The sequence below is a fragment of the Mercurialis annua genome, linkage group LG2 (genome assembly GCF_937616625.2).
Source record: "Mercurialis annua linkage group LG2, ddMerAnnu1.2, whole genome shotgun sequence".
In the NCBI taxonomy this organism is placed as follows: Eukaryota; Viridiplantae; Streptophyta; class Magnoliopsida; order Malpighiales; family Euphorbiaceae; genus Mercurialis; species Mercurialis annua.
The window spans coordinates 56,909,072-56,921,187 of record NC_065571.1 but is presented as its reverse complement, the minus strand read 5'-3'; the positions used below and the strand labels follow the sequence as shown (position 1 = coordinate 56,921,187).

At 29.2% G+C, this 12,116-nt stretch overlaps 2 protein-coding genes across 3 annotated transcripts; both read right to left on the bottom strand.

The window, feature by feature from the left end:
- Window positions 1-2: 2 nt before the first annotated feature.
- Window positions 3-2,668, bottom strand: LOC126670106 (uncharacterized). The gene is made up of 2 exons (XM_050363763.2): window positions 1,664-2,668; window positions 3-368 (listed from the first exon to the last, which is right to left on the bottom strand). The coding sequence occupies exons 1-2, from the start codon at window positions 2,585-2,587 to the stop codon at window positions 210-212; spliced, it is 1,083 nt and encodes a 360-aa protein (XP_050219720.1). The 5' UTR covers window positions 2,588-2,668; the 3' UTR covers window positions 3-209.
- Window positions 2,669-5,950: 3,282 nt separating this feature from the next.
- Window positions 5,951-10,683, bottom strand: LOC126670590 (transcription factor bHLH35). Of its 2 annotated transcripts, none has more exons than XM_050364357.2 (5): window positions 10,476-10,683; window positions 10,224-10,383; window positions 9,905-10,141; window positions 9,211-9,381; window positions 5,951-6,084 (listed from the first exon to the last, which is right to left on the bottom strand). In XM_050364357.2, the coding sequence occupies exons 1-5, from the start codon at window positions 10,670-10,672 to the stop codon at window positions 5,992-5,994; spliced, it is 858 nt and encodes a 285-aa protein (XP_050220314.1). In that variant the 5' UTR covers window positions 10,673-10,683; the 3' UTR covers window positions 5,951-5,991. The 2 variants fall into 2 exon arrangements, with proteins under 2 accessions (XP_050220314.1, XP_050220315.1); XM_050364358.2 differs by having other exon boundaries at window positions 5,951-6,081.
- Between the last annotated feature and the right edge of the window lie 1,433 nt (window positions 10,684-12,116).

Below are 12,116 nucleotides of genomic sequence, written 5' to 3'. Positions count from 1 at the left end.
AATTATGGAAACTGGAAATAAATAGCACTTAACAGAGATGGGGAGGAACAACAGAGCACATACCGAAGGCATCAGTTATCCTAAGAATTTCTCCATAAGCAAAGAGCAAAATATCCAGAAATTAGACTTGCCATTTTTGCTTGCATTTGAGATTAAGAGACACATTTGATATTATATTGTACACAAAATATAAAGAAATGCTCACAATATCACCATCCATATTTTGCTTGTGTTTGTGCTTTAGTAAGATAGCCTTTGGAGCGGCGCTCTGTCAATTCCATCTCTTTCTGCCTCATATCAAAATACAGTGAGCCGATTTGATGCTTCCTTTTGTGAAGCTTTAGAGGCTTCCCCTTTGTAGAAGCAGGCTGCACAATAAGTAACAAACAATCAAATTATGCTAACGAACTCCAGGAGCTGCATAATAAGTCGTATACGCAGAATGTTCAAAAGAAATTCGTAAAATGCAGACAGTTTCAGATGCAGTAAGTCACCCTGTAAGTTCAACAATAACATAAACTGCAATTTCCCATTTCTGACAAAAAAATATCTCGACTGCACATTCTTCAAATTAACCTTTACAACATGTTGCATGAAAATTTATGGAATCCAACATTTTGAGGTTCTTTTTACCCGAAAAATGCTTCTAAAACTCCAAAACATTATATTGTTTCGCCATTTTCCTTTTCAACATTGTCCAGGCATTTCCATTTTCATACAACACAACAAAGAATTGGCAACAAACTCGTGATTGGTGGATGATCTAATTCCGTAGTAGACAGAAATGAAATAGTTAACAGATCCAAACAACATTTGGCTCTTTTCACTTTCTAAATCCTGACAGATAACAAACCCTTGTAAAGATGGCATCATAATTTCTTCTTCCTTTACATTTTCAATTTTACTATTATGGGTCAAAAAACATTGCATGCTTTGTCTAGCTATGTCCTGCCAGTATCTCACTCGAGAACTTAGACAGCAAAAAAATCCTATCAATCCAACTGAAAACTGAACCAAAAACATAATTCTCGCCAAATACCAAGACCTATGTTGCACATAAACTTCTTCAGTCTTATATTTCGGTATTCCGTTTCCGGAAAAGAACTTTTGAAACTCTCAAACTCAATATTATTTTGATGTTTTCTATTTCAATGTTTCCCGTTTCAACATTTCCCTTTCCGTGCTATATAAATAACACAATTATCTTCATGGAGTTGAGAGAAAAACAAGACGTGCAAGAGTAAATATTCTAAAATTAATGCAACAACTACAAACATAAACAGAATAACAGATGGATAACATACATGCAAAAAGAAAAAGGATTACAGATAGATTACATTACACATCCATTCATGTCCATTCGACGAGCATCTACATAAGGAACCCATTATTAATTTAGAAAACATATCTTATTAATTATAGAACCTATCAACATATTAAGATACAAGCCAATGTGATATCTTGATAGCTACATTGCACAGAAACTCGACGAATCCTACATTTCAGGGTTCAGTTTGCATTTACTTTCCAAAATCACTTCTAAAAACTTTGATTTCCAATCTATTCTAGTCAAAAACATTGAGTTCATCATTTCTCGATTCAGTAAGCAACATAGCTTGATATGATAAAAATTAAACAGGGAGTATCAGCAAGTAAAAATTACCTGATAGGCAGGCCCAAAAGCAATTCCAGTCGACTTGACTTGATCCTCTCTCGGACGATTCTTCGTCAACTCGTCCTGAGTCACCTCAATAACCTCAGTAGGTATCTCATACTTCCCTTTCTTCTTTCTCAAAACCCTAAACTGATCACTTTCACTTTGAAACATTGCTGTCTCAGGCACAGCTACAGCTTCTGATCCTCCTCCTAACCCATCACCACCATAATAATCCCCATACCCACCATAACTATTCGACCCATCTTGACCCATCTCATACCCACCACCATAACTATTTGACCCATCATGACCCATCTCATACCCACCACCATAACTATTTGACCCATCATGACCCATCTCATACCCAACAAAACCCACATAATTCCCATCACTTTGATCGTAACCCACTTCATTATTCACTGTAATTTGTTCATTAACCGTCTCTGTAACATTTGTTGGTTCAACATCAAGAATTGATCTTCTTCCAGACCCAGAAGCGGACCCAAGAGAACCGAATTGAGATGAGTTTATGGGGGTGGGCAGGATAAATGGATATGAATTTTTAGACGAAGATTTCAGAACGAAATCGGATTCCTTTCGCCGCTTTCTGTCCTTTTCTTTCTCATCTTCGTCGTCGTCGGAAGAACTGGCGGGCTTTGGGATTATGGGAGGCCTAAACTGAACAACCCTTTTGGCTGGCTTTGAATAAGATTGGGAATTAGGTTTAGGCATTGAAGAAAAAACGGAGGACGAGGGTTTTAGGTGTTCGTCGTCGATTGTTGTGGGTTCGGATTTAGGGTTTGGAAGAATAGAGAAGGAAGAAGAGGAAGAGATTAGGGGTTTAGATGGAATAGAATTTTGAAAATGAATAGGTTTTGGGTCTTCTTCTTCATCGTCTGAAGAGGCGTAGGTGGCTAGCAGAGACTCCATTGCTGACGAATTGGAATGACAAAAACTTGAAAAATTTGCAATAGTAGATCCTGTGAATGAAATTTGCTCATATCGGGGTCGGCCACATCCTAATTCTAATATTAAAAATATGAGATTTTCACATAAATGCCATATTTTAAAGAAATAAATAACAAAAGCAAGGGTTTATTTTTTTGTAAAAATAAAAAATTGGCTTAAAACTTTGTAGAAAAATATTTATAGAAATATAGTATAAATTTAGTAATTGTGTAATTTAAATATACTTTATTTTACCATTAATAAAATTTTAATGTATTTTGATGTATATGAATTCAGCATACTATTAATTTAATTATAGTATTGTTTATTAGTTATCATAATATTGATATTATTGTAATAATAATAATGTATATATAGTATGTTTAAGATTTATTATATTTTTAACAGTTGTGATAAATGGAAAAAAAAAGAGTGCCAAAGTGATGATTTAATATAAACTCTTTTTAATAATATAAAATTACTTTTAAAATACCTGATTTTAAAATTTATTTTCAATATTGAAATCGTTGCTCTTTTAACAAATATATTTACAAAAATAATATTATATATATAAGGCTTAGAGTAAGACTCATTTTAGGTCATTTTCCACAAACAAACCATGTAACCGCACCTCCTCTCTCTCTCTCTCTATAGTTTCTTTCTCAAAATTCTCTTTTTTTCTTCTTTTTTTTCGTTTTTCTACTTCTCTTAATTTTTTCTTCCGTTCGTCTACTTCTACCACAAATCGCTTTCTTCCCTTTCATTGCCGCGCGTCTTTTACTAGATTTCTCGTCGTGTCTTTTGCTGTTGCGTATTTTTCGGTGGATATCTTATCATTACGGTTCTTCTATTGATTTTCTCGTCACCACGTTTCTTCCGATGGATTATTCGATATCGTTTTTAAATTTTTTATAATTTTTTTTATATAATTTAGATATTTATAAAGACATTATTGTAGATCTATTATTTTTTTTGTTTATAAAATTCTTCTATTGTTCATATAATTATTTTATTTTTCTCTTGTTCATAAATTTATTTTATTATCTTGATACTGCTGATTTTGTAAAAATGAATTGACTTATGATGCATTTGCAGTGTATTTATGTTATAGTATATATTTTTTGTGTATCTATAGCGTATTTGCAATGTTTATGGTGTAGTGTTTTTATGGTATATATTATAAAAAAAACTATAGATACACCATACATATACTATTAAAACATTATAATTATACTAAAAAAATATCATGGATACACTGTAAAAACACTATAATTACATTAAAATGGACACGATTAGAAAAAACACTAAAAAAATCTATAAAAAAATATAAATTAATAAAAAGTGAAAATAGTGTACTCTAAAAAATTTCCTCTAATAATATTAGGAACCATTTTCAAACAAAAATTCATTGAAATCCAAGAACTATTTAAAGTGTTTTAACTTTTAATCAATTTTCCATCAAATACTACTGGTTTCAAAATCTATGGTTTAAAACCCAATTTTCTTTAAATGTAATTTTTCATGAAATTATTGTTTTCTTCTAGAAATCTTGGATTCAGTCTCAAAATGAATATTTACCATTTATTAAACTGTATCATACTCTTAATCCTGATGTAACTAATGATTTACTTGATGTGCCTAACCCTTTTGATGTTTCTAATTCACCATGTAGCTCTATGTTTACTCTTTCAAATGCACCTACGTGCTAAACCTATTCATATTCTTAGAAGGTCCATGACCTCAATCAGTGGCGGAACGAGAACCCAAATTTAGAAGGGTCGAAATTTTCACTTTCGGCTATTTAAAAAAATAAAACGGCAGTAACACGGTTTAAATATGGTAATTTGTACTTGTATAGGCGGTTATAACCGCCCCTATAAGGGAAAAACCGTCCTTATCAATAGGGACGGTTATAACCGCCCCTGCAAAAAAAAACTTTTAATCTGTTTTTTTTTTCCGACGTGGAGGGTCGGCCGACCCTCCCCTGGTTCCGCCCATGACCTCAATCACTACCTCTCATTCTTTTAATAATGTTTTTTTCTACCATTTTTTAAAAGCAAAACATCAAGCCTGTTTTCTTCAAATCTCTACCATCACTGAACCACCTTCTTGTAAAAAAGTCATTAATCACTCTTGTTGAAGAGATGCTATGGAAACTGATCAATTGGATGTTTTGCATGTTAATAAAACATGGACTTTAACTAACCTTTCAGCAAATAAAAGACCAATCGGTTGCAAATGGATTTATAAGGTGAAATACCTCCCATATGGTTATATTCAAAGGTTACATGAATTTATAACTCGTCTGCATTACATATTACACACAACCCTGATTTCCTTGAACGCATTAAACACATTGAAATCGACTGCCATGTGGTTCGTGAGAATGTTCAAGCTAATGTTCGTCATCTTTTACATGTTACTTATGTTAATCAGTTAGCTAATTTTCTAACTAAACCTCTTGATTTTTCATTGTTCTGTGTGTTTTCTTTTTAACAAATTGAACGTACAATATTTGTATGATTTAGCTTGAAGGAGGCTATTAGAGATAATTTTATCTTATTTTTCAGTTTTAAACCAAATGGTGATGTTATGGTGTGTAGGATTGTGCTTAGTCTATGTATTAGCAGTGTTCTCAAGCTATAGACATTTCAAAAGATCGACATTTTCAGTAACTTGTCTAAGTGGCAATCTTCTCTTATTTGATTGGAGCAATAATTATAGATAAAATCTATATGAAGACCCCTCTATTATTTTACCAGTTTTGTTCGAGAGACTCCTACTGTAAAGTTGTTTACGTTTGGGTTCTGTACTTAGCAAAATTTCGAATTTCAGATCCTTTTAAGGGACTGGAAGAACAAAAAAATTGTACATATGGAGAAGACTAAAAAAGAACCCAAAATTCTAAAATTATGTAAATAGAGGGACCGGTAGAAGAAAAAAAATAGTATAAAAACTTCTTGAACAAAAATAATATGTATAAGGAATTCTAGATGGTCCTAATTATGTGATGATGAGTTAGTTGTTAGATTAGTGTCATGACATATGAGTTAGTTATTAATTGTGGTTGAACTTGTAAAAGCTACTTAGTATAAAAAGGATACTTTATTATCAATTAATGAGAAAACTACTATTAATTCTTCAAAGTTCAATACATTTGATACAAAAAAAAGCCAAAATTATGAACATAACAAAAAAATTAAAATTATTTCTAACAAGTGATAGATTTGGACTATGGTATTTTCTTTTTGACAAGTAACAAAGAACTAGACACATCATAAAATGAACACATCCAAGAATTATGGAAGCCAAAACTAAAGAAAATAAAACTAAAAAAACTCAAGATGACCAAAATAATCCAATTTCATAGGAAAATATTTTTTAGTTTACATGCTCATAGGACTATGTGGATCATTAAGTGCTGCAATTGCTGTTTCAATTTTTATCTTCAAGTCATCCTTTTCATCTTCATCTGCCTGCTAGGAGATTATGTTTAAAAAAATTAAACCATTATTAGCTTCACATTTAACATACTAATACATTTATGAATTTAAAATTAACATTAAAAATACAAAATGAATTTACATATCCAGAAATATGCTCAATTTGGTAGAAATATTTTAAAAATTAACTTAACAGTATCATCAGTTAATTTTTTACCATTTAAAATTCTCTAATAGAATATTTTAATATTATATATCTATTTTATGGTTTAAAAAAAACCCGGGCCATCCAACTCATCAATTTGAAAAGTTTTGGTTTTTTGTTTTTAATAAGTTCATGGATATTTTTAATTGATAAAAGTTAAAGTCCTGGAGGGCCTATTCAACTATAACTACACTTTGATAATATAATAACTAATGATGTTTTTGGAGTTTAGTACCCATTGTAATAGTTCAATTGTATTTCTCTCTAATAAAAATAGTTATATAGTATTAAATTAGACATCATATTAATGCTGATTTTGATATCTCCCTACAATCAAAAACCCTTTTAGCTTATTTTATTTATGGTAAGACAAAATCCTGAAAAAAATAGATATTGTAATCTAAGTTGATAATGATTTCTTACCAAAAACAAAATGATTGTAACTAAAAAATAGATATTGTAATCTAAAATTCATGATCATATATATAGACTTAATATTTTTAAAATATTAGTAATATTTTATAGATGGTTAATTCTAACCAATACTTTTAAAATTATCCAATTTAATTGAATTTCAGTTTATCGTGTTAAGTATGACACATTTTCAAAAATAATCACCATATCAATGTTTACTAAACACATTTTAATCACAATACTTGAACAGGAACATTAATTTTAAATCAAAAATAAAATTAACCAACTGATTTTAGACGATTAATAATTCAATTTGATTTTAAACGACATTTGAAAATTTATAATCAAATATATTAATTCTGTAGTGACATGGATGACATAAAATCAAAATTAATTTGAAAAGTATCCATAATTAACACAACAAATACAAAATTAGGTTATATAGTGAGATTTTAAAAGTATTGGTTATAATTTATCTTATTTTGATATTTTTTTAAGACATTACACTTTTTATAGGATCAACTTTTTTTTTTCAATTGTGTCTTTACTGTTTACTTTAGTTCTATAGTTATATTAAAAAGATATTCAAATTTAATAGTAACATTAAAGTAAATATAGTGTTTTTTTAATATATATTGATGACTAAAAATAGTTAACAATACTACTATTTAGACAAAAGGTACAAAAAAATCTTCGATTTTTTTTAAAAAGTACATATCAGCCCTTTTATTTTTTTGGTACAATTAAGCCCTCATATTTTTTAAATTGAACAATTAAACTCTCGGTGTTTTAAAATCGAACAAATAAACCCTTTTACTTTACTTTTGGTACACTTACCTCCTCAAATATTCGGTAAATATTTTAAACATTAAAATTATTTTTGAACTTTTTTCCTATATGCTTATGAGAGATATGTCAGTTATTAACGAGTGTTTCTAATAGTGTTGGACGAAAGGGTTATTTGTTCTATTTAAAAATAAAGAGGGCTTAATTACACCTAAAAGAAGTAAAAGGATTGATCTGTACTTTTGTAAAAATTACGAGAGTTTTTCTGTACCTTTTGCCTTTTAAAAAAATGCCTAAATTTAAACATGGGGAATACTATATAACAGCTGCGGTCCTCAATGATTCCTATTCATTTACACGTTGGATTGTGACTTGTTCCAGAAACAAAATCTTGACACCTTAACAAATTTGACTGTCTTGCCTTTTTTGTTGGGCTACAATGGATATTATTTCTTTATTATAAATAATATTCAATATAAATTTTTTAAATGTTGACGACGTGTTTTTATTATTAGATGGAATAAGCTTTTTAGTATTCATTATAAATATAAAACTTTATCTGGTATGAAATGAATAATTTGAATTTAGAATAAATATAAATTTCTTCATTAATTGAGGTGGTCAAGCCTCTAAACATAGAAGAAAATTAATTTACACATATAGTGAGAGAGAAAAATCAAATTTACAACTATTCATTTTCTTTTATGAATAACTATCCATTTTTATATAGCATTAATATTTTAATAAGATTGTGCTTATAAGAATAACGACTTAATTAATTAATTTAATAATAATTTATCCTCCTTCTCCTTGAAGTCTTTCTCTCTCAAAAAAAAACAATGATTCTACTTGCAACGTCTGCTATGGAAATGAATTTTGGCTAGATGTTGAGTAAAATTCATCTCCTCGGTTTCTAAATTCTCAAACAACCTGATTTCTTATAATTTTTTAACTCGAACTTGTATAATGAGTGGACTTGTATTCTATAGATAAAACTATTTTATGCTAAACAAATATTTATAATAATTTTGATATATCGCATCAATTATTACAATGATACTTTTTTTTTTATTAGTTAAATTATTTTTGTTGTTATTTAAATATTATATGCTTTTATAGTAATTTTATTGATAGCTTTAATTTGAATGCTCAAATAATTTTAGAAAGGGAGAGGTGTATTTATCACTCCATCACAAAATAATCAACATTGTTATAATCTAAAAGCGGAAAATGTGGTGGGGTCATGTCTTTAATTTTATGGTGAGACTGGGCGTATGATTGGAACACGTGGGTTAGATTTTTTTATCAAGTTGCTCTTAAATTGAAAATTAATATCATCATAATTTTACACTTTATTAAAGTTGTCTATTCTTTATATACATTACATTACCAATCTGTGGATCCTACTTCTAAATTCTAATACCTTCCTTCACCCTTTGTTTCTCTTTTATGCTAGAGTAATTAAAAAAAAAAAAATATTACAGGTAAAGTTTGTAATGATATGCTTCAGACTGGCTCGCGTTAGCATTTAAAAAAAAGACAAGTAAAGTTTGTAATGAATTCAAATTAAAAGAAGGTTAATTTCAGACTTTTAACTAGAGATTAAACCCGACTAAAATGAAATCCGAGATCCTCCGGTGATAACACTATTTATTAGACTTAATATAATATCTATACATTCACACATTTTAGTTAAATTTCAATTTATTGATTACACTAAAAAATTATGAGATTGAAATGGAGTGAATAATACTGACCTCAATAAAAACAGTCTTCAAAAGCCTTCCAGAAACAGTAGTTATATTTGCAGTAATTATTTTGAGCTTCAAATTTTCAAATACTTCACACAGTTTCACCATTGTATCTGTTCTTTTACTGCATGTCAAACTCACCAACAAAGTCTTCTCTCCCATGTAAGCAACACTCAACTACCCAAAATAAAAAATAAAATAAATCATTAAATGTATAAGAATTTACCCTACAAATAAAATATGTTTAAATTGAAATTGAGACTATAACCAAAATTTGGATAATTATAATTAATTAGGTGCAGTTCAAGACTTTATACAATATTAAATATACCTCTATAATCTATTGTCATGTTTGATTAAGATGTTGGAAGAGACTGAACTAATCAAACAATAAAAAATGAAAATTTAAAATTTAAAATTATTTTTTAAAAAGAAATGTAGTTGTCTCCAACACTTTACAACAATAACATGAACGATGGTGAATTATTGTTTAGGGTTAGAGCTTCAACAACATAATAATTGATCTAAAAATAAAAAATATTATCTTCAATTAATCAAAATGATCGAGAGTGAATTCTTTTATCTCAAATCACAAATTTAAAAACCGAATTGACCTTTTATCAAAAATTTAATCATGCTCGGTTAAACTTACATAATAAGTCGAATCAAATTTTACTTAAAAAATAAAATAAAGAATTACCTCAAGCACTTCAATTGGACAAGTTCTGGAGCCAGTAGAATCATAAAATTGATCAATTTTCTTTTTCTTGGATCTTAATAAAACAGGCAATTCTTGCTCAAAATCATAACCGCCGCTATGATTCTTTTTCAACGGTCCAGATTCAAGCTCCATTATCTCAGCTTGAATTCTCCTTTCTTGTTCATGTAATTCTTGAATATAATCAATTGCATCTTTTATAATTGAAGCCTTATCCATCTAATTAAAACAAATTAAAAATTTAAATCTTTTAATTAAATGTATTTAAGATATAATTAAAAATGTGATAATGGATCATCACCTTGCTAATGTTGGGGACCACAGCTCTGAGAGCAAAGAGTCTCTCATTAAGTTTCTTCCTTCTATTTCTCTCCGAAACTATATTCTTCGAAGCGGCCGACGAAGCCGCTCCGTCCGGGGAGCTCGAATCGTAGTAAGAAAAAGCTTCATCCATAGCCCAACTATGCATAAAACATAAATTCAACTTCAAATTTAAATACAAAAAAAAAATTTGATAAACAAACCAAAAATCAAATTAAATTAAATTAAGTACCTATCAAGTTCTTCATTATGGAGAAACATTTTAGTTTCCCAGTAATTTTGGTACTCGTCGCCAATATTTTCAATTGGTAATTCCATGAAAGGTGGAGATTTTGCAGAAGAAAAAAGACAGAGATGATGATGATGATGACGTGTTTTTTTTTGATTGGTTGATATTTTTTTTTTGAAATGAAATAAAAACAGTGTCATGTGTGTCAGTGTGTTGGCTTGGGTTTCCATTTATAGACAAGAGATTGAGAAAAAGCTCAAATAATTGGGATTTTTAAGGTTTAAAGCACGTGGAAATTGTGATTTACTGTTTGTGTCTTTGGCTTAGTTCCTTCGTAGAAGGAACTTAAACCGTCCACGTATTAAAGTTTACAGTTATAGTTGGAACAGAGTACTATCTTAATTAAACCTTAATAAGTTAAAACCGAATCGACAATTACTTAACCGAATTAACCGCTCGTCTGAATAGCCAACCAACCGACCGAACATGGAGAGGTTAAACGTTTTCTAGAATGTTTCAAGTGTTAAGTGGATGCGGAGGGGTTAAATGTTTACTTATTTTATCAATTTCAGGGATTAAGTAGGATTGTTTTACAAGCTCATAGGTTCAATAAGTGAGACGTTAAATTTAACAGTTGAATGTAAAAAGTATAAGTTCAGGAGTCAAACTATATATTAAGCCTATTTTTATTTGATAGTCAATAAGATCTTAAAAGAGTCCAATTTTTATAAGGACATTAACAAAACAAATTATAACATTTCAACTTTATATCGATTTAAATTTCATTATTCAAAACGTCACAAAACAAACACTGAATTTTCCATTTTTTATATTTTGTAGTTCAAATTTGTTTTCCGGTAAATTTGTGCATATGTGGACCGGATTGCCAGATTAGATAAGTGTATTGACATATTTAATCCCAACATTTTAAAATTGTTACAAATAGAAGCTCAATTTTTTGCGGTTTTGTATTATGTAGCCTAAAAAGGAGGTAAAATTGCTGGAAACGAATTTGGGCTACAAAATGAAAAAAATAAAAAGATTAGGATTTGATTTGTAATGTTTGGCAAAACAAGTTAAATCGTTATAAAATTAAAATATTAATTGTTTTGCTAATATCCCATTTTTATATGGCTTATCCCCTTTAAAAAAAACCCCACCTTTTACCCCCAATTCGTTTGCACACTCACGTTGCAAAATCACCAAATATACCCAAATTACGACCTTTCACTTTCAATTGCACCCTCAAGCATTAAAGTGACCTCTTTTTACTTGAAAAATGTTCAAATCAATATTTTAAATTTTAGCATATATTTTAAATAGGGTTTAATATTTTATTTAAAATAAAAATAAAACTATTCTTTCAAAAATTATAAAACTTAACAATATTCTTTCATATCTGCAACCATGCAGCCTATACTTTACAAAATTAATTAACGGAATTCCGATATTTGAATGATTTTGTTGCTACTATCCGGCCCGCTAAAAAATTTATATTTATTGTTTTTTTAAAAATATTATACAGTTAGTCTAAATACAAACTATTTTTAATTTTTTAAATTAAAAATTAAAATTTCGCTCGTCGTCGTCTTCCATGGAGGAAGAGAGTTTGTCTTCCTCTGTTCTGAGGAAGACAAAGACGAC

Excerpts from the sequence above, each read along its gene's own strand:
- LOC126670106 (XM_050363763.2), bottom strand. The coding sequence starts at position 2,587 with ATGGAGTCTCTGCTAGCCACCTACGCCTCTTCAGACGATGAAGAAGAA. Across the intron at positions 369-1,663 it reads CTTTTGGGCCTGCCTATCAG|CCTGCTTCTACAAAGGGGAA; the intron begins GTAATTTTTACT and ends CTTATTGTGCAG.
- LOC126670590 (XM_050364357.2), bottom strand. The coding sequence starts at position 10,672 with ATGACACTGTTTTTATTTCATTTCAAAAAAAAAATATCAACCAATCAA. Across the intron at positions 9,382-9,904 it reads GTCCAATTGAAGTGCTTGAG|TTGAGTGTTGCTTACATGGG; the intron begins GTAATTCTTTAT and ends TATTTTGGGTAG. Across the intron at positions 6,085-9,210 it reads TGAAGACTGTTTTTATTGAG|CAGGCAGATGAAGATGAAAA; the intron begins GTCAGTATTATT and ends ATAATCTCCTAG.